The 21,784-nt window shown below is 38.4% G+C and overlaps 1 protein-coding gene across 2 annotated transcripts in view; it reads left to right on the plus strand.

The window, feature by feature from the left end:
* The window catches only part of AKAP10 (A-kinase anchoring protein 10), an 88,278-nt gene extending 67,014 nt beyond the window's left edge, over positions 1–21,264 (plus strand). For both annotated transcript variants that reach the window (XM_058559642.1, XM_058559644.1), the window contains 3 exons: positions 9,913–9,965; positions 10,602–10,697; positions 19,482–21,264. In XM_058559642.1, coding sequence (XP_058415625.1) covers positions 9,913–9,965; positions 10,602–10,697; positions 19,482–19,487 — 155 coding nt within the window. In that variant the 3' untranslated portion in view covers positions 19,488–21,264. The remainder of the gene's footprint in view (positions 1–9,912; positions 9,966–10,601; positions 10,698–19,481) is intronic.
* The last annotated feature ends 520 nt before the right edge of the window (positions 21,265–21,784 follow it).

Below are 21,784 nucleotides of genomic sequence, written 5' to 3' on the forward strand. Positions count from 1 at the left end.
CCTCACGGAGCTTACATTATAGTGGAGGAGATAGTAAAGAGATAAACAAATACAGTGCATGTGCACATGTTTATATATACTTACATATAAACATACGTAAACAGAGCATGAGGCTGGAAGAGTAGTCGGGAGTCTTTAGAAGTGGTGTCAGGAAAGGTCTCACTGGAGAAGTAGCATTTTGAGTAGAGAGCTGAGCAAAATGGGGGAGTAAGCCCTGGCAACATCTGGAGGAAGGGCATTCTTGGCAGAAGGAACAAGAATAGAGGTCCTGGAGGACAGCCCGGCGGCCTGGCGGTTAAGTTAGTGCATTCTGCTTCCGTGGCCCAGGGTTCGCAGGTTTGGATCCCAGGCACGGACAGACGCACCGTTTATGAAGCCATGCCACAGTGGCATCCCATATTAAGTAGAGGAAGATGGGCGTGGATGTTAGCCCAGGGCCAATCTTGCTCACACACACACAAAAAAGAATAGAGGTCCTGAAGCTTAAGAGCTCAGCATGATCAAAGGGCAGCAAGACCAGTGTGGTCAAGAGGAGCAAGCGAAGGGAAACTGGTAGAAGGCGAGTGAGGTTGGGAGGGTTACCACAGACCATAGTAGGAACTTGAAAGTGCTGGGGACACACTGGACGTAGGAGCAGGGAAGTAACATGGAGTGATTACAGGCATACCTCATTTTATTGCACTTCGCTTAATGTGCTTAGCAGATATTGCGTTTTTTACAAGACCCTCCCCTGCAAAGTGGCTAACATCCAATGCCAATCCTCCTCTTTTTGCCGAGGAAGACTGGCCCTGGGCTAACATCCACGCCCATCTTCCTCCACTATATATGGGACGCCACCACAGCATGGCTTGACAAGCGGTGAGTCGGTCAGTGCCCACGATCCGAACCTGCAAACCCCAGGCTGCCGAAGGGGAGTGGGCGCACTTAATCACTAAGCCACCTGGCTGGCCCCTAAAGTATGTTTTGATTAAGGTATATACATTGTTTTTTAGATGTAATGCTATTGCACACTGTCTACAGTATAGTGTAAACATAACTATTATATGCACTGGGAAACCAAAAAATTTATGTGACTTACTTCATTACGGTGGTCTGGAACCCACCCCACAATATCTCCGAGGTATGCCTGTAATGTTTTAAAGGGATGGCTTTGGCAGCTGTTTGGAGAATAGAAGGTAGAGGTTTAAGAGGAGAAGCAGGAAACAAAATTCTTGCCATGGTCTAAGTCAGGGGTGTTGATGGTGGTTGTGGATTAGGTAGTGGAAGAACAGTCAGATTTGGGTTATATTTAAAGGTAGAGGCAATAGGATTATATCTCTACCAGCAAGCCCATCCATTACTTGTATTATTAATTTAATAAAGACATGCCTATGTAAAGAAACGAGTAGTAATTTCTGCAGTTTGAGTAAATATCCATATATCCTGGTCTTTCTTTAGTTGTCTAGATGTCTCTTTAAGTCAAGTTTTGTTTTTTTTTTGCTGCGGAACATTCCCCTTGAGCTAACATTTGTTGCCAGTCTTCTCTGTTTTGTATGTGGGTCGCCGCCACAGCATGGCCGCTGACTATTGGTGTAGGTCTGCCCCTGGGAACTGAACCTAGGCCCCCGAAGTGGAGTGCGCTGAACTTAACCACTAGGCCACACCGCTGGCCCCAAGGTTGTTTTTTTTTTTTTTGGTAAGTAAGTGACATAATGTAGGAGCCTACAGATTCAGGTCATTCACTCAGAAGGCATTTGAGTGATTCCTGTGAGCTAAACACTGTGCCAGGTGCCAAGGATACAAACAAGAGGGTGTAGTCTCAGTTTATTCTAATCTAGCTTCATCCCTTTTTTATGACCCTGACTTGGTAAACCTGTCACGCTAGTTATCCTATAAAATGCCCAACCTTCTGGATTTTCCTAGTTGTATTATTTAGCATATTCTTGTACCTAAAGTCTTGATGATTTGAGTTACATGTTTTGGTTAGAATACATCATAGGTGATGTTGTGTATGGTGTTTTTAAAAGGATATAAATATATATTGCCTGAAAGGATACACAAAAAATGTAACATGGATTACCTTAGGGATGAGAAGAGGGAGGTACTTTTTACTTTTCATTATACCCTTTTCCTCTATTTTTTGAATTTTTTTATGCTACGTGCTTTACTGCTTAATCATCCACCCATCTCCTCCCCCATGGTTTCTTGTCAGCTCTTTGCTGTGACCCATGAATGTCTCCTCCCTGCCTGTACAACTTTACCTTGAACTACTCTTCCTTTCATGGACTCAGCACTAATTGGACTCTCCCTTATTCTTTTTCTAAGGTCTCTTCCCTTTTAGGGCCTCAATAGTTGCGTTTCCCTTGCCATGAAAGTCCGCCATGGCTTTCACTCAAAGATTGGCTCCTTCTCATCACAGATATTCTCTCTTCAGAGAGGACTTCCCAGCCCACGTGATCTAAAATCACCCATACCACTAACATACCACTGCTTTATTTTCGTATTCACTGTCTGAAATTATCTTGTTCATTTGCATACTTGTTTATAGTCTATTTGTCTTTCCTGACTAGAATATTACCTCTCTGAGAGTAGAGATTTTGTGTATCTTATTTGGCACTATATTTCCTGATTCTAAAATTATGACTGGCACATGGTAGGCACTCATTAAATATTTGTTGATTGAATTAATCTGGAAGAATTTCAGTAGAGATTATCTGGGTGGTAAGATTATGGGTCATATTTATTTTATTTAGGAAAAAAATCATTTTTTAAACTGACACAGACACTAAATTTTCTTATCCAAATTACTTGATTCTTCTGAGGATACTCACAGTGCCCCACTCCACCCTTCTCAGACACAAAATAATGGAGATTTCTTAGTATTTTAAAGCTCATGCAAATCTTATATGATGCATCTGTGGATACCACCTCCTTATTCTACAAGTGAAGAAGTTGAGGATCAGGGAGATTACAGCTTGTTAAGGATGACACAGCAGATAAATAGCAACCCCGGGACGTTGGTTCTGAATACCATTTTGACGACAGTTGTTTGCAGTTCAGCTCTGCTTCCTCTCTCTTCCTCTCCTTCCTTGCTGAGGACAGCTGCAAAGAATGTCTGTCCATTTAGCATCCTATAGTTTCAATTTGGGTTTTGAAACCCTGATAATAGGGCACAGAGGAAAGCATTGAGTTTGGAGAAGGGTATATCTCACAGGCTTCTGAGAGTATGAGAACTTTGCTTTGAGGGCAAGCAAAGTAATTTTACAAGTTACATTCAAATCATTGAGGAGAAAGTCTAACAAGAAGGAATTATAAAGGATGTTGTGAACATGGGGTCTGTAGTGGCAGTCCCTGGTGCCTGGATGCACTGATGGGAGATGAAGCTGTACTTACATTGTGAAAGCCCTTTCATGTCATATTAAGAGGGCTAGATTCCTATCAAATAGGCATCAAGGATTTTGAAGCAGGGGCCGGCCCCGTGGCTTAGCGGTTATGTGCTCGCACTCCACTACTGGCGGTCCAGGTTTGGATCCCAGTCACGCATCGATGCACCGCTTGTCCGGCCATGCTGAGGCCGCATCCCACATACAGCAACTAGAAGGATGTGCAACTATGACATGCAACTATCTACTGGGGCTTTGGGGAGAAAAAGGGAAAAAAAGGAGAAGGATTGGCAATAGGTGTTAGCTCAGGGCCGGTCTTCCTCAGCAAAAAGAGGAGGATTGGCATGGATGTTAGCTCAAGGCTGATCTTCCTCACAAAAAAAAAAAGAAAAGATTTCTAAGCAGAGTACCAACTAGATGCATTTTTTCTGGCAGTAGTATGGAAATGAATTGGAGTTGAGGAGAGACTGGTATCAGAGAAACCAGTCAGGTAGTAGGATTACCTAGTAATGTAGATAGAAGACAAAGAGGATTTGAAGGTAGGTAGTGGTAGCAGGAATTAGAAAGAAGGCCATGGGCCGGCCCCGTGGCTTAGCGGTTAAGTACTCGAGCTCCGCTGCTGGTGGCCTGGGTTCAGATCCTGGGTGTGCACCGACGCACCGCTTCTCCGGCCGTGCTGAGGCTGCGTCCCACATACAGCAACTAGAAGGATGTGCAGCTGTGACATACAACTATCTACTGGGGCTTTGGGGGAAAAAGAAATAAATAAAATTATAAAAAAAAAAAAAAAAGATTTATAAGACTTCCAAGGAGTAATTTAAGAGACTGCATCCAGGGTACAATTAGGTGACAGATTTCATACGGAGAGTAAATAAGGAAGGTAGATTAAGTTTTTTAGCATGAGTTTTCTGGATGAAAAATTATGATGTTAATTTTTTTTAAATTTTTTTGTTGATGTCTTAATAGTTTATAACATTATCAAATTTGGGGTTGTACATTTTTGTTTGTCCATCACCATATATATGTCTCCTTTCACCCCTTGTGCCCACCCCCTACCCCCGTTGCCCCTGGTAACCACACTACAGTTTTCTCTGTCCGTGTGTTGGTTTATATTCCACATATGAGTGAGATCATACAGTGTTTGTCTTTCTCTTTCTGGCTTATTTCGCTTAACATAATACCCTCCAGGCCCATCCATGTTGTTGCAAATGGGACAATTTTGTCTTTTTTATGGCTGAGTAGTATTCCACAGTATATATATACCACATCTTCTTGATCCAATCATCAGTTGAGGGACACTTCGGTTGCTTCCACTTCTTGGCTATAGTAAATAATGCTGCAATGAACATAAGGGTGCATAAGCCTCTTTGGATTGTTGATTTCAGGTTCGTTGGATAGATTCCCAGTAATGGGATAGCTAGATCATAGGGTATTTCTATTTTTAATTCTTTGAGGACTCTCCATACCGTTTTCCATAGAGGCTGTACCAGTTTGCATTCCCACTACCGGTGTATGAGGGTTCCTGTTTCTCCATATCCTCTCCATCATTTGTTGTTTTTTGTCTTGGTGATTATAGCCATTCTAACGGGCATGAGGTAATATCTTAGTGTTGTTTTGATTTGCATTTCCCTGATGATTAGTGATGTTGAACATCTTTTCGTGTGCCTCTTGGCCATCTGTACATCATCTTTGGAGAAGTGTCTGTTCATTTCCTCTGCCCATTTTTTGATTGGGTTGTTTGTTTTTTTGTTGTTCAGTTGTGTGAGTTCTTTATATATTATGGAGATTAACCCCTTGTTAGATATATATTTTGCAAATATTCTCTCCCAGCTGGTGGGTTGTCTGTTCATCTTGATTCTGGTTTCATTTGTCTTGTAGAAGCTCTTTAATCTGATAAAGTCCCACTTGCTTATTTTTTCTTTAGTTTCCCTAGTCTGGGTAGGCATGTCATCTGAAAAGATTCCTTTATGACCAATGTCAAGTAGTGTGTTGCCTATATTTTCTTCTATGAGTTTTATTTATTTATTTATTTATTTATTTATTTATTTATTTATTTATTTGTGAGGAAGACCGGCCCTGAGCTAACATCTGTTGCCAATCCTCCTCCTTTTTTTTCCCTTTTTCTCCCCAAAGCCCCAGTAGATAGTTGTATGCCATAGTTGCACATCCTTCTAGTTGCCGTATGTGGGACGCCGCCTCAACATGGCCAGACAAGCGGTGCATCGATGCGTGCCCGGGATCCGAACCCGGGCCGCGAGTAGCGGAGCACGCGCACCCAAGCACCAAGCCTCAGGGCTGGCTGCTCTTCTATGAGTTTTACAGTTTCAGGTCTCACCTTCAGGTCTTTGATGCATTTTGAGTCAATCCTTGTGAATGGTGATAGCACACGGTCCACTTTCATTCTTTTGCATGTGACTGTCCAGTTTTCCCAACACCATTTATTGAAGAGACTTTCCTTTCTCCATTGTATGTTCTGAGCTCCTTTGTCGAAAATTAGCTGTCCGTATATGTGTGGTTTTATTCCTGGGCTTTCAATTCTGTTTCATTGATCTGTGTGTCTGTTTTTGTACCAGTACCATGCTGTTTTGATTACTATTGCTTTGTAGTATGTTTTGAAGTCAAGGATTGTGATGCCTCCAGCTTTGTTCTTTTTTCTTAGGATTGCTTTAGCTCTTCGGGGTCTTTTGTTGCCCCATATGAATTTTAGTATTCTTTGTTCTATTTCCGTGAAGAATGTCATTGGGATTCTGATTGGGATTGCATTGAATCTGTAGATTGCTTTAGGTAATATAGACATTTTAACTATGTTTATTCTTCCAATCCATGTGCATGGGATGTCTTTCCATTTCTTTATGTCATCATCGATTTCTTTCAATAATGTCTTATAGTTTTCATTGTATAGGTCTTTCACCTCCTTGGTAAGATTTATTCCTAGATATTTTATTCTTTTTGATGCAATTGTAAATGGTATTATCTTTTTGAGCTCTCTTTCTGTAAGTTCGTTACTAGCATACAGAAATGCAACTGATTTTTGTAAATTGATTTTGTACCCTGCGACTTGGCTATAGTTGTTGATTATTTCTAATAGTTTTCCAATGGATTCTTTAGGGTTTTCTATGTATAAAATCATGTCATCTGCAAATAGTGAGAGTTTCGCCTCTTTGTTGCCTATTTGGGTTCCTTTTATTCCTTTTTCTTGCCTAATTGCTCTGGGCAAAACCTCCAGTACTGTGTTGAATAGGAGTGGTGAGAGTGGGCAGCCCTGCCTCGTTTCTGTTCTCAGAGGAATGGCTTTCAGTCTTTCCCCATTGAGTATGATGTTGGCTGTGGGTTTGTCATAAATAGCCTTTATTATGTTGAGGTACTTTCCTTCTATACCCATTTTGTTGAGAGTTTTTATCATAAATGGATGTTGTATCTTGTCAAATGCCTTCTCTGCGTCTACTGAGATGACCATGTGGTTTTTATTCTTTGTTTTGTTGATGTGGTGTATCATGTTGATTGATTTGTGGATGTTGAACCATCCCTGCGTCCCTGGTATAAATCCCACTTGATCCTGGTGTATGAGCTTTTTAATGTATTGCTGTATTCAGTTTGCCAATATTTTGTTGAGGATTTTTGCATCTATGTTCGTCAGCAATATTGGCCTGTAATTTTCCTTCTTTCTATTGTCCTTGTCTGGCTTTGGTATCAGAGTGATGTTGACCTCATAGAATGAGTTAGGAAGTGTTCCGTCTTCCTCTGTTTTTTGGAATAGTTTGAGAAGGATTGGTATTAAATCTTCTTTGAATGTTTGGTAAAATTCACCGGAGAAGCCATCTGGTCCTGGACTTTTATTTTTGGGGAGGTTTTTGATTACTATTTCAATCTCTTTACATGTGATTGGTCTATTCAGATTCTCCATTTCTTCTTGGTTCAGTTTTGGGAGGTTGTGTGAGTCTAAGAATTTATCCATTTATTCTAGATTGTCCAATTTGTTGGCATATAATTTCTCATAGTATTCTCTTATAATCTTTTGTATTTCCGTGGTATCCATTGTAATTTCTCCTCTTTCGTTTCTTTTTTTTTTTTTTTTTAGTGTGTGTGTGTGTGCGCGCGCGTGCACGCGCGAGGCAGATCAGCCCTGAGCTAACATCCATGCTAATCCTCCTCTTTTTGCTGAGGGAAGACTGGCCCTGAGCTAACATCCATGCCGATCTTCCTCCACTTTATATGGGACGCCGCCACAACATGGCCTGACAAGCGGTGTGTCGGTGCCCGCCCAGGATCCGAACCCGGGCTGCCAGCAGCAGAACGCGCGCGCCTAACCGCTACGCCACAGGGCCGGCCCCTCCTCTTTCATTTCTAATTTTATTTATTTGAGGCTTTTCTCTTTTTTTCTTAGTAAGTCTGGCTAAGGATTTGTCAATTTTGTTTATCTTCTCAAAGAACCAACTCTTTGTTTCATTAATCCTTTCTACTGTTTTTTTTTTGGTCTCAATTTCATTTATTTCTGCTCTGATTTTTATTATTTCTCTCCTGCTGACTTTGGACTTTGTTTGTTCTTCTTTTTGTAGTTCTGTTGGGTGTAATTTAAGGTTGCTTATTTGAGCTTTTTCTTGTTTGTTAAAGTGGGCTTGTATTGCTATGAGTTTACCTCTCAGGACCACTTTTGCTGCATCCCATATGATTTGGTATGGCATATTTTCATTTTCATTTGTTTCCAGATAGTTTTTGATTTCTCCTTTAATTTCATCAATGATCCATTGGTTGTTCAGTACCATGTTGTTTAATCTTCACATTTTTGTCACTTTTCCAGGTTTTTTTTCGTGGTTGATTTCCAGTTTCATAGCATTATGGTCTGAAAAGATGCTTGTTATGATTTCAATCTTCTTAAATTTATTGAGGCTTGCTTTGTTTCCCAACATATGGTCTATCCTTGAGAATGTTCCATGGGTGCTTGAGAAGAGTGTATAGTCAGATGTTTTTGGATGGAGTGCTCTGTCTATGTCTACTAGGTCCGTGTCGTCCAGTTTTTCATTTAAGTCCACTATTTCTTTATTGACTTTTTGTCTGGATGGTCTATCCATTCATGTAAGTGGGGTGTTAAGATCCCCTACTATTATTGTGTTGTTGTTAATGTCTCCTTTTAGGTTTGTTAATAGTTGCTTTGATGTTAATTTTTAATAGAAGATTAAGTTAATTTCTGAGATAGAGAATACGAAAAAAAGAGTAAGTCTGAGACAGATCAGCTCAGATTAGAACATGAGTTTGAGACACCTTAGGACAATTTATAAGTCTGGATTTTTGACACCCAAGGACGAGTTTTTGAGTTATTTACATTTTGAAGGATGTTAAAGCCGTGGGAGGGGATGAGATGCCCCAAAGAGAATGTGTTGAAGGAGAAAAGAAGGCTGAGAATGGGATCCTGGAGAAGCTTCATGTTAAAATGGGAGGGAATGCACAGAGAGGAGTCAGAGATGTGGATATTAAAAAAGAGTGTTGGCAAGTAGGAGACTAACAGTGTGACTCTTCAGGTGAGCCTGAAGAGAGAGTAGCACATTGGGTAATTTGATAACCATTTGAGACTTTAGGCAGAGCGTGTAATTTTGTGGCCCTGTTGACTCTGCTTGGCCATAAAATTTAACTAGACCAGTATTCAAACTTTTAGCTAATAATAAAATTATTAAGGGAAAAAGATCCAGGTTTTATGTTTTTCATGAATGCCCTGTATAGTTCTGTCCCAGTCATTGAATTAATCAGGACCTTTGCTAAGAAATAATCAAGCAACTGCTTGCTTTAAGGCAGAGTTAGGACATGAGCCTATTTGTATTAATGGAAGGATAAGCTGTGTATTTCATTCATGGGAATAGAAGCTAACCTAATCCTTGGTCCTTCCTCAGCATCTGAGTACAGGTGTAGATAGGCTTGTGTGTCTCCTAGGAAGTTGAGATATACTATGGCTTGAACAGAGCATGGCTATTTAAAACTCTACTCTTACCCAGCTAGTTTATACAGCCCAAAGAGCTAGCATGTAGCATCTTTTTTTGTGTGTGTGTGAGAAAGATTAGCCCTGAACTAACATCCATGCTAATCCTCCTCTTTTTGCTGAGGAAGACCGGCTCTGCGCTAACATCTATTGCCAATCCTCCTCCTTTTTTTCCCCCAAAGCTCCAGTACATAGTTGTATGTCATAGTTGCATATCCTTCTAGTTGCTGTATGTGGGACGCGGCCTCAGCATGGCCGGAGAAGCGGTGTGTTGGTGCGCGCCTGGGATCCGAACCTAGGCTGCCAGTAGCGGAGCGCGTGCACTTAACCGCTAAGCCGTGGGGCCGGCCGCTGAAACAGCTTTTCACAAGTTTTTCAAACCATGATATTTGCAAGTTAAGTACTCTGTTTTGGAGACAGTATAATAAGTTTCTATTAATGGTAATATTCCTTAATGTTTTGAGTGAGCTTGTACAAAAAAAGGAATATCCATGTCTGGAAGTAGCTTTCAAATAAGAGCATTTTTTTAATGTAAAATTATGCATGAACTCTACATTCAATTTTGTCTTTGTTTATTACTAGGATTCATGTTCTCACAAGCTATGAAGAAATGGGTGCAAGGAAATACTGATGAGGTAAATTCTACTTTTAGTATAAAGAGATTCCTGTGTATAAGTGGCATCTTGTCTAAGTAAGGTTTCATGTTTTCTCTTCCTTTACTTCCCATGTTTAAGCAGCATGGCACATCACTGCTTCCTTATCCAAGAAAGGGTGGCCCCTTTTTAGCATTTAACAATTGCCTGGTGGAGGCAGTGGAGGTATCTTCAGTCCAGAGACTCTGACCACTGAAAAATATCCATGCATTCAAATTTCCCTCAATCAGCAGGCATCAGTAATCAGTGTAGACACAAAAGCTCAAATGTTTCTTTCCTCACTGTCAGTTTTACTTTCAGAAGTAGAGTCTTGCTTTTTGAATAGTTAAGTACATTGAGAGATGGGAGTGGTAAAGGAAAAATGTTTTGTTTTGACCATCTAACATGGAAATAGTCATGATGTTGCGTACCCAGTAGCTGACTCTGGAAGACAATGAATAGCATGTTAATATGTCATAGCCAGAAGGTGGCCCAGGTCCTTTCATACATGGGAATGTGCTTATTATCCAAATAAGTAGATATGATATGCATATACAGTTGTGTTTAGGGCACTGATAATGTATGTCTTGATTCTTCTAATGAGTAACTGTCATCAACAGTTTGAATTACCTCTTTTAGGCCCAAGAAGAGCTAGCTTGGAAGATTGCTAAAATGATAGTCAGTGATGTTATGCAGCAGGCACAATATGATCAACCATTAGAGAAGTCTACAAAGGTAAGGACGACTTTTGTTCTGATTTAGCTTGTGTAAAACTGAAAAGAATTACATTCCAGATATGTAAAAATAAAAAAGAACATAAGGGAGCTTCTGCTTCTGCCTTTGAAGGATTAACTGCTATAGGAGTTGCCTTCTCATCATAAACAATTAGAAAACTGACAAACTAAATGAAACAGCTATTTCTAGATATCAAACAACAGGCAGTAGAGGGCTGTAATCTTTGAAAGAAGGGTGACATTGAAGTGATCCCTAGCTCACTGCCCAGAAGCCGTTTCCAAAGTGCAGGGAGGGGAAAACCTGACAGAGTTCATAGTCTTGCTGAATTGAGAAGTCAGAAATCGAAGGTGGCTAGAAGTCATAGAACAGGGTACCAGAAAGGACAGAGCTGTACAGAAAGAGAGCTTCAGGGATAGAGAGGTTCCTTCAAGTCTTTGGCCAAGTACTGATCTATATAGTAGGGTAAAAATGCCCATGGCCAGGGAAGGAGCTACCAGAAATCAGTAGTCTAAACAATTCCTGGAACATGGAGCTAAGAATAGTTTACGTTCCTGCTGACCAGTGTGGACAGATTTTGTAATACACAAGGCATTAAGTAGTGTCCTCAGAAACATTTTGCCTTACTGCTGGAGCTAAATTAGCCCTAGAGTAAATCACCTTAACCAAACTTAAAAATAACTTTTGAGAGGATCAAACTGCTCTGTAAGTAACAACTACATGCCAGAACAAAGGCCAGCCCTCTTTAGAGGTACACAACAAAATTCAGCACTCAACAGTGTAAAAATACAATGTCTGACATCCTATCAAAAATTACTAGACATGCAAAGAAGCAGAAAAACTTGACTCATAACTAGGAGAAAATACAATCTATAAAAACCAAACCCTAAAAAATACTGAATACAAAAGAACTCAGGAAAAGGAGGGAAAGAGAACAAAGAGTCATTGGGACAAATAGAAGACAAAGAGCAAGATGGTAAATTTAAACCAAATCATATTATTAATTACATTAAACATAAATGGTCTACATAGTCTAGTTAAAACAGAGATTGTCAGATTGGATAATAAGGCAGAACCCAATTATGTGCTATCTATCAGAAGCCCACTTTAAATATAAAGACATAGGTTAGAAGTAAAAGGATGGAAAAAATATACCATGCAGACACTATCAGAAGTAAGCCGGAATGGCTGCATTACTACAAGTCAGAGTAAACTTCAAAACAAGGAATATTACCAGCCACAAAGAAGGACATTTCATATGATAAAAAGATCAGTTCATCAAGAAGACATCAAGAATCCTAAATATGTATGCATCCAATAATAGAGCTTGAAAATGCATAAAGCAAAAACTGATAGAACTGCAAGGAAAAATACACAAATTCATAGTAAGTATTGGAGATTTCAACAGCCCTGTCTCAGTAATAGATAGAACAATGTTTAGAAGACTTGAACGACATTATCAACCAACTTGAGCTAATTGACATTTATAAAACAATGCATTCAGTAACAGCAGAGTACACATTCTTTTGGCATGCACGTGGAACACACCAAAATATATCATATTCTGGGTCATAAAACAGTTGCAGTAAGTTTTGACAGATTGAAACCATTCAGTCTGTTCTCTGACACCTAAGGAATTAAACAAGAAATCAGTAACAGAAAGACAGGTAGAAAATTTCAAATATTTGGAAATTAAACAGCATGCTTCTAAATAACCCATTAGTCAAAGAAGAAAGCAATTGGAAAGTTAGAAAATACTGTGGACTGAATTAAAATGAAAATACCACACAGTATTTGTGGGATACTGCTAAAGCAGTTCTTAGAGGGAAATTTATAGCAGTAAATGTTTATATTAGACAGAAAGAAAGGTCTTAGTCTTCTGTCTTTAGAAACTAGAAAATGAGTAAATTAAACCCAAAGAAAGCAGAAAGAAGGAAATAATAAAGATAAAAGTGAATATCAGTTACATAAAAAACAGGCAGACAATAAAAGAAAAATCAAAAGCTGGCTCTTTGAAAAGACCAAATAGATTGATAAACCTCTAGCCAGACTAATTGAAGGGGAAAAAAGAGATTAGACATGAATTACCAATTACCAGGACTGAAAGAGGAGACGTCACTACAGATCCTACAGTTTTATTAAAAAGATAATAGGGGAATTTTATGAACAACTTTATGCTAATAAGTTCAATAGCTTGGATGAAATGGAGAAATTCCTTGAAAGACATAAATTACCAAAGTTCACTCAAGAAGAAATAGATAATCAGAATAATGCTGTATCTATTAAAGAAATTGAGTTTGAGAAGTTAATATCTGAAATATATAAGGAACTCATACAACTCAATAACAATAAAACAAATAATCCTACTAAAAAATGGACAAAGGACCTGAATAGACATTTTTCCAAAGAAGACATACAAATGGCCAACAGATACGTGAAAAGGTGCTCAATATCACTAATCATCAGGGAAGTACAAATTATAACCACAATGAGATATCACCTCACAGCTGTTAGGATGGCTATTATCCAAAAGACATGAGATAACATCCTCGTTGGCGAGGATGTAGACAAAAGGAACCCTTGTTCACTGTTAGTGGGAATATACGTTGGTACAGTCAGTGTGGAAAACAGTATGGAGATTCCTCAAAGAATTAAAAAGAACTAACATATGATACACCAATTCCACTTCTGGGTATATATTCAAAGGAAATAAAATCACTACCTCGAAGAGATATCTGCACTCTCATGTTCGTTGTAGCATTATTCACAACAGCCAAAACATGGAAAAAACTTAAGTGTTCATCGACAGATGAATGGATCAAAAAAATGTGGTATATATGTATACAATGGTATATTATTCAGCCATAAAAGAAGAGTGAAATCCTGTCATTTGTGACAACATGGATGGACCCTGAGGGCCTTATGCTAAGTAAAATAAGTCGGACAGAGAAAGACAAATACTGTATGATTTCACTTATATGTGGAATCTAAAAAAAGTTGAACTCATAAAAACAGAGAGTAGAATGGTAGTTGCCAGGAGCTGGGGATTGGGGGAAGTAGAGAAATGTTGGCCAGAGAGTACAAACTTCCAGTTATAACATGAATTAGTTCTGGGGTTCTAATGTACAGCATGGTGACTATAGTTAGCAATACTGTATTATATACTTGAAAGTTGCCAACAGAGTAGATCGGAAATATTCTCACTATAGCCATGTGCCGCATAACAGCGTTTTAGTCAGCAACAGCTATACCATCTAGGTTTGTGTAAGTCCACTTTATGATGTTTGCACAACGAGGAAATTGCCTAATGACACATTTTTCAGAACGTATCCTCATCATTAAGCGATGCATGACTATATTTTAAAAAAGGCAATTATATGAGGTGATAGATGTATTAACTAACCTTATTGTGGTAATCATTTCACAGTATATGTGTGTATCACGTTATATATCTTAAACATATACAATGTTATGTCAATTATATCAATAAAATTGAGAGGGGAGAAAAAAATTGAGTTAGTAGTTAAAAGCCTTGCCACAAAGAAAACTCCAGACCCAGATGGAATTTAAAGAAGAAATAATACCAATTCTAGACCAAGTTCCAGAAAATTCAAGAGAAGGCAATATTTCCCAACACATTGTATGAGGCTAACATTACCTTAACACCAAACACCAGACAAAGACATTACAAGAAAAGAAAACTACAGACTAGTATCCCTCATTAACATACATGCAAAACCCTTAACAAAATATAAGGAAATTGATCAGCAATATACAAAAAAGATAATATATCATGACAAGTGGGAGTTATTTCTGGAAGGCAAAGTTGCTTTAATATTTGAAAATCAATTACTGTAATTCATCATGAAAACGAAAACAAAAGCATATGATCATCTCATTAGATGCAGAAAAAGAATTTGACAAAATTCAACAACCATTGATGGCAAAACTCTGAGGATACTAGGAACAGAAGGGAACTCCCTAAACCTGGTAAAACTGACAGATAAAATCATATTTAATGGGGAAAGACTGAATGTTTCCTTCTAAGTAAGAAGGCAAGGATATCCACTTTAAAACACACTGAAGGTCCTAGCCACTGCAAAAAGGCAAGGAAAAAAAAGGCATATAGATTGTAAAGGAAGGGGCCGGCCCCGTGACTTAGCGGTTGAGTGCACGCGCTCCGCTACTGGCGGCCCAGGTTCGGATCCCGGGCGCGCACCGATGCTCTGCTTCTCCGGTTATGCTGAGGCCACGTCCCACATACAGCAACTAGAAGGATGTGCAGCTATGACATACAACTATCTACTGGGGCTTTGGGGGAAAAATAAATAAATAAAAATTAAAAAAAGAAAAAAGATTGTAAAGGAAGGAGTAAAATTGGTTTTCTTTGCAGAAGATGTCATCATTTATGTAGAAATTCCTAAGGCTACTGTATCCAGTATGGTAGAGACTAGCCATGGATGAATGTTAGAGGACATTTCCATCGTCACTGAAAGTTCTATTGGACAGTAGTATCTTAAGGAATCTACAGAAGAGCTATTAGAACTACTAAGTTTAGCAATGCTGCAGGATATAAGGTTAATATACAGAAATGAATTGCATTTCTATATACTAGCAATTAATAATTGGAAATCAAAATTTAAAAAACAGTACAATCTACAATAGCATCCAAAAACAAAATTCTTAGGAATATATTTAACAAAATATGTGCAAGATTTGTACAATATAAACTACAAAACAACTGAACAGAGTTAAAGATTTAAATCAAAACAGAAATAAATCATGTTTGTGAATCAAAAGATTCAGTGTTGTTAAGCTGTCATTTCTCTCCAAGATGATGGTGATGATTGAGGTATAATTGACATATAACATTATATTAGTTTCAGGTTTACAACATGATTCGATATTTGTATACATTGAGAAATGATTACAGTAAGTCTAGTTAGCATCATTACCATACATAGTTACAAAGTTTTTTTTCTTGTGATGAGAACTTTTAAGATCTACTCTCTCAGCAACTTACTTTTTTTTTTTTTTTTTTTTTTTTGTGAGGAAGATCAGCCCTGAGCTAACATCCGTGCTAATCCTCCTCTTTTTGCTGAGGAAGACCAGCTCTGAGCTAACATCTATTGCCAATCCTCCTCCTTTTTTTCCCCAAAGTCCCAGTAGATAGTTGTATGTCGTAGTTGCACATCCTTCTAGTTGCTCTATGTGGGACGCGGCCTCAGCATGGCCGGAGAAGCGGTGCGTCGGTCCGCGCCCGGGATCCGAACCCAGGCCGCCAGTAGCAGAGCACGCACACTTAACCACTAAGCCATGGGGCCGGCCCCTCAGCAACTTTTAAATATGCAATACGGTATTATTAACTGTAGTCACCATGCTGTACGTTATCCAGGATTATTGATTGATTCAGTACAATCACAATAAAAATTCCAGCATGCTTTTTTGTAGAAATTGATAAGATGGTTATAAAATTTATTGGGAGATGTAAATGAACTAGAATAACAAAAAATATTGTGAAAAACAAGGCACAAAATTAGAAGACTAACACTACCTAGCTTCACATTTACTATCTATAAAGCTACATGATCAAGGCAGTGTGATATTTGTTTAAGAGTAGACATATGGATTATTGGAACAAATAGTGTAGAAGTAGATCCAAACATATGAAGTCTATTGATTTTTGACATATGTGCCAAGATAATTCAATGGGAAAAAGATAGTCTTTTTAATTTATGGTACTGGAACAACTGGATACAATATGGGGGGAAAATGAACCTTGTTCCTTACAGCATATACAAAATCAACTCAAAATGGATCATAGACTTAACTGTAAGAGCCAAAACTATAAAACTTGTAGGAGAAAATCTTTGTGATTTGGGGTTCGGCAGAAATTTCCTAGCTCACTCAAAGCATGAGCCATAAAAGAGAAAAATCGATAAATTGAACATCCAAAGTAAAAACTTCTGCTCGTCAACAGACACTGTAAAGAAAATGAAAGAAAAGTAAAGAAAATGAAAGAAAAGTTACAGACTGGGATGAGATATTTGCAAAACATCTTTCTGATAAAGGAGTTGTATCCAGAATATATAAAGAACTCTTAAACTCAATAAGAAGACTAACAATCTGATATTTTTTAAGTGGGCAAAAGATATTAATAGACATTACACCAAAGAAGATATACAGATGGGAAATATTCACATGCAAAGATGCTCAACATCATTAGTCATTAAGGAAATGGAAATTAAAGTCACAGTGCTGTACATACCCAATAGAATGGCTAAAATTAAAAAGTCTGACAGTGCCATGTGTTAGCCAGAATGTAGAACAGTTTGAACTCTAATATCTTACTGGTGGGAATGCAAAATGCTACAGCCACTTTGCAAAACAATTTGACAGTTTCTTAGCAAGTGAAACGTATACTAGCCAGGTATTTTCTTGGGGAACTCGGATGTCAGATTTTTTTTTTTTAAGTTCTTTCTTCTTAGACTGATCGTATTCTCTGGAAAAAACTCTACCAGTCTTCTGCCTGGAGGATAAAGGCCAGGCTACCAATGTTCTAGGAGCCAAGTGGGAAAAAGCTAGAGAAGTGTCAGTATTCATTATATATACACCCCTCCTTAATCCCCTTCTTTTCAGTACAGCATCTTTGTCCTCTATCATGCCTAGTGTATCTTAACCCAGAGACCCTTTGTTTTATTCTGCTCAGAGAAGAAATCTCAGATTTTTCTGCTGGGGCAGTCACCTGGCTGGTCAGAATTGCAGAACAATGACTGTCGATTGTCAATGTCTAAAACAGGCCTTTAAGAAATTCTTGTCCTTGCACCCACCTCCCTTCCCTTTACCAGAGGTACTGGTGCCACCAGTTCCCAGGCTTTGAGAGAGTCTGCATTGCTTCTCAGCTTTTTCTACTTTAGTCTTAGGATTGAGTTATTTGGGTCTGCCAAGTTCTTTACCATTCGTCCATTTGCTTCCAGCTTCTGAAATTTTGTTGTTGCCTCATCTTGCATTTTTCCCGTTCATATGATTTTTTTTTTAAGTGCTATTTTAGGTAGGAGTGAGTTGAATGCCTTCAGTCTTTTCTTCAAGTCCAATATACCCAGTTCCTTCAACAGTTTTACTTTCTCTAACTTGAGTTGATTCACGAAGACTTAATGTCGTAGAATTTCTGCTCATATTCTTTGTGAAGACATGAAACTACTCCTCTATTATTTACATTAGCAAAAATTAGGAATCAGCGTTAAATATGTTCAGATGACATCCCGTATAATCCTCAGTAGTTGGAGGGCTTGAATTTAGATTTAGGTTCAGTATCACCCTTTCCTTGCCAACTTTCTAGCGAACTTTTTACTCTAAGAACTGTCATTACCAGAGTTTGGTTTAATTTTGGACTTTTCACTGGACTGATTCACACCAAAGCTGTGTTCACTTTTGCAGACTCTATCCTCTTTTCTATGTAAGGGTGATAATTTTTGTCTATATTTATCTTCATTGGCTCAGTCAAACCTAAAATAGCAAAGAACAAGATAAAGGTGTATTAAGAAGTGTGAAGTAGTTATTTTTGTGATTCCTCATTATCATGTTGATGATCAAATGTTTGATATATGAAAATGTTCTTTAGAAACTATTTTGGAAAGCAGATGTTTAAAATTAAGGCTTTTCATTTGAGTTGTATGTCCAGATTTTATTACCATGTGATTTTCATTTTTAGGATATACAGTATATTTTTATATATTTTGTTTTTTAAGCTTGGTAGGCCTTTTCTTTGTCTGGCCAGGATGTCTGTCCTGCCTGCCCTTTAGGGATCAGCAGTGTTGGTATGGAAAGAGCACTAGTGTGTTAGAAATAGTTCAGTCCATTTTTGGTCAATATGTGTGACCTTTTGCAAGTTAATTTCCTTCTCCAGTTCTTTATTTCCTCGTCAGTAGATCAGAGAAATTGGACAAGAAACTCTCATAAGATCTCCTTCTAATTCTCATTCTATGATTGTATGAATGTGAGAAGTCTTACATGCACAAAGGAATACACAGCCTATTTAACCCATGTTGATACCTCTCTGCTTTGACTCTCCCACTCTCCATTTGTTTATAGCGTACTTGAGCATTTAACGTAAACTACCCCACAGCATTACCGAATCTTTTCATGTGTATACGTCCCATCTCACAAATAGCAAGGATCATGTCTTCTGTGATGTTTGTTTCCTCCCAGTACTGTAAGTAAAGGGAGCCTCAACCTCAAAAGCTTGGTCTTAGGAGGCAAGAAGATCAAAGTTCTTTTTTTCTTTCTAAAGGCATTGGAGTATTCCATATTATGGCTCTGACTTCATTTAATGAATCCCATATGGATAGTCATTTAGGTTGTTCGGGTTTTTCCATGTTACAAACAATACTTTAATGAATGTCTGTGTATCTAAGTCTTTGCCCTCTCTTATGAGTATGCTGTACAGTTAATTCCTAGAAGCAGAAATACTCTGTCAAAAAGTAGATATTTAATTCTAATATCTATTGCCAAAACAGGAAGATGAAAGCAAATCTGGGTGCCAGTCCTTGTTATGTAACCTTAGGGCAAGTTGCTTGACCTCTTTAATAAGCTTTTGTTCACTCATATGTAAATGAAGATAATTATAATATTTTACCTCACACGATTGTAGTCAGGTGTCATTGGCTGTCATAAGCGCTGGTGTATAGTAAACACTCACTAACTGTGGGTTCCCTTCTTCCTTAATCTGTAATGATGTGTCACTGGTTATAGAAATGTACCTTACCTTTTTCTTTTTCTTTATTTCAGCTCTGACTCAAGACCTGAGATAAAGGAAATCTGCTTTTGAAAAATAAGAGAACTTTTTTCCTTTGGTTGGATTCTTCAACACAGCCAATGAAAACAAAGCACTGTATTTCTTTTCACTGATATGTTACTGTTGTTTTCCCAAGAAAGAATGTCAGACAATCCTAGACTTCCACCATATACAGAGTGACATGTAGACATATTTGCTGCACATGATGTTCACACAGTGAAAGTCATAAAGAGACAAAGTGGTATTGTTTACATTACTAGAAAATTGATAGTTTTCCAATGGCAATAACCCATTTATGAACGAGTTTTAGTCCACTGGAATAGACAGGGACCACATATTGTGGGAGGCAGATGAGCATAGAGCTGATATTTGATGCACATTCTGTAACAGTGACCCATCTCTAACAGCATCGTAAAGCAAGTACCAGAGGTGCTTTGCGTTGGCCTCCTAAAACAGACAGGTGAGTCAGCCCCTCGAGAGCCAGCAGCTCAGAGTGGCAGTTCGGTGCTAGCAGATTGTTTTTCTTCGGTGGAACAGGCGAAGGCTCATTGTGCAGTCTTCCTTCACAGGGGCATTAATTTGGAAGGACGCTGACAGGTCACAGGTCAAGTATTGGTGACATTGTCCTTCCCTTTGATGACAGTATATAGTTTTCACATTTTAATTGCTCCTGAGATGCAGTATACTTAAAACCAGTCTCTCCCCAGCTAACAAAAGGGTGAATCTCCTTTACTTGGAGCATTAGGACTTGCTCCTCTGGAATTCTGTGCTCCAATTTACTTTCCCTTCAGAATATATGTGGAAAGGAATAAATACTAATGATCACTCCAGTTTCCCCCTGTGGACTTGAACAAAATGTTTATTCCCAGATTGTAAGATTTTTTTTTAAGAAGGTGGGCGGGCAGCAGTTGGGGGGAGGAAAAGCACTCAACTTTCACTGCCTCCCCTTTCTTTGCTGTGAGCTGGAAAGTGTGCAGTTGGTGGCCTTTTTTCTTTCTGTCTTTAGAAAGAGACGCCCTCACTGCACTCACTCAGTTGGCTTCTAGGTCTGGGCCACCCTGCCATCAGCAGGGCTGCCCTGTTGGTGAGCACACTCCACTGGCCGGACGGTGCCAGTGCTTCCTTACCGCACGGGACTGTTTGAGGGGAAAGAACGTTCTCTTAAGTGTTACTGCTTTTGCTCAGACTTTGCAAAAAAAAAAAAATATATATATATATATATATATATATATATAAATATATAATTATTAATCCCTTCTGTCCTTGAGAAAGTCTTGAATGAATAGAGAATTTATTCCACTGCAATGTTTGGTTGTGTAGAGGCACACTGTTTCATCAACAGAAGAAGCAGAAAGGCTGTGTATAAGTTTTTGGTACTATGTACCACCTCTGTTATTCTTCTAAAGCGAAGTATTCATGTACTTAAACCATATTCTATTTAATTGTGTTTGATTTTAAAATATATATATATGAATTATATTTAAAATTGTGTCAACTTTTCTGCTTTCAGGGCATTTATGGCTCTTCTACTGAAATGTGTTGATTCTTCCAAATATTTCCATTTGCTTTACAAAAACCCAGAACATGAACCACTCTTGGACTTAGCCTTGTGTTTGGAGTGTATGGCATAGACCTGAGGTTTTATTAGGTGTTTATGCTGTGATTAACTCATTTTGTTCTTTTAACAAAATATTTCCATCCATTTCACTTTGCTTCAATCTTTAAATAACAGAAAAGCAATATAAAAGTCATAGAATAAAATGTGGTTTTTGGTGACTCTTGCTGCCTCTGCATGTTTTGGAATAACAATTTCTGTAAGACTCTAAGCATTTAAACTAGTGCTTTCAGTTAAGATAATATTTAGTCATTTCTTTGTATACATTTTGTGCTTCTGAGCTAGAGATGTCAGTAGTTGTAAGGTTCTTATACAGAGAAGGGCAAGTTTGAGACTCGGTTACTTTTTTCTGCCCCACTTGCTATGGGACACAGAAGCAGAGTGTGGCCTGAAATTATTAGCTAGATTTAATATTTTATCTAAAAAGATCCTTGTACTTATTTTAAAATTGGAATTTGATTCATCTGATAGTGAGCACTCACTGTGTTCCAGGCTCTGTGCAGTATGCCAACAAAATATGATTGCCTGGCAGCGTTTCTGTAGGTTCAAGGAATCAGTGGAACATCCATCTTCATCATGTTGTGGGCATCAATGCAAATTGTTAAAAAAGAAAAGATGTTAGTGAGAAAGTGGTACCTTTTGTGATTTAATGTGTCTTCATCACTCCTGTAAGATTTGATG

This window comes from Diceros bicornis, chromosome 18 (genome assembly GCF_020826845.1).
Source record: "Diceros bicornis minor isolate mBicDic1 chromosome 18, mDicBic1.mat.cur, whole genome shotgun sequence".
NCBI classification, from domain to species: domain Eukaryota; kingdom Metazoa; phylum Chordata; class Mammalia; order Perissodactyla; family Rhinocerotidae; genus Diceros; species Diceros bicornis.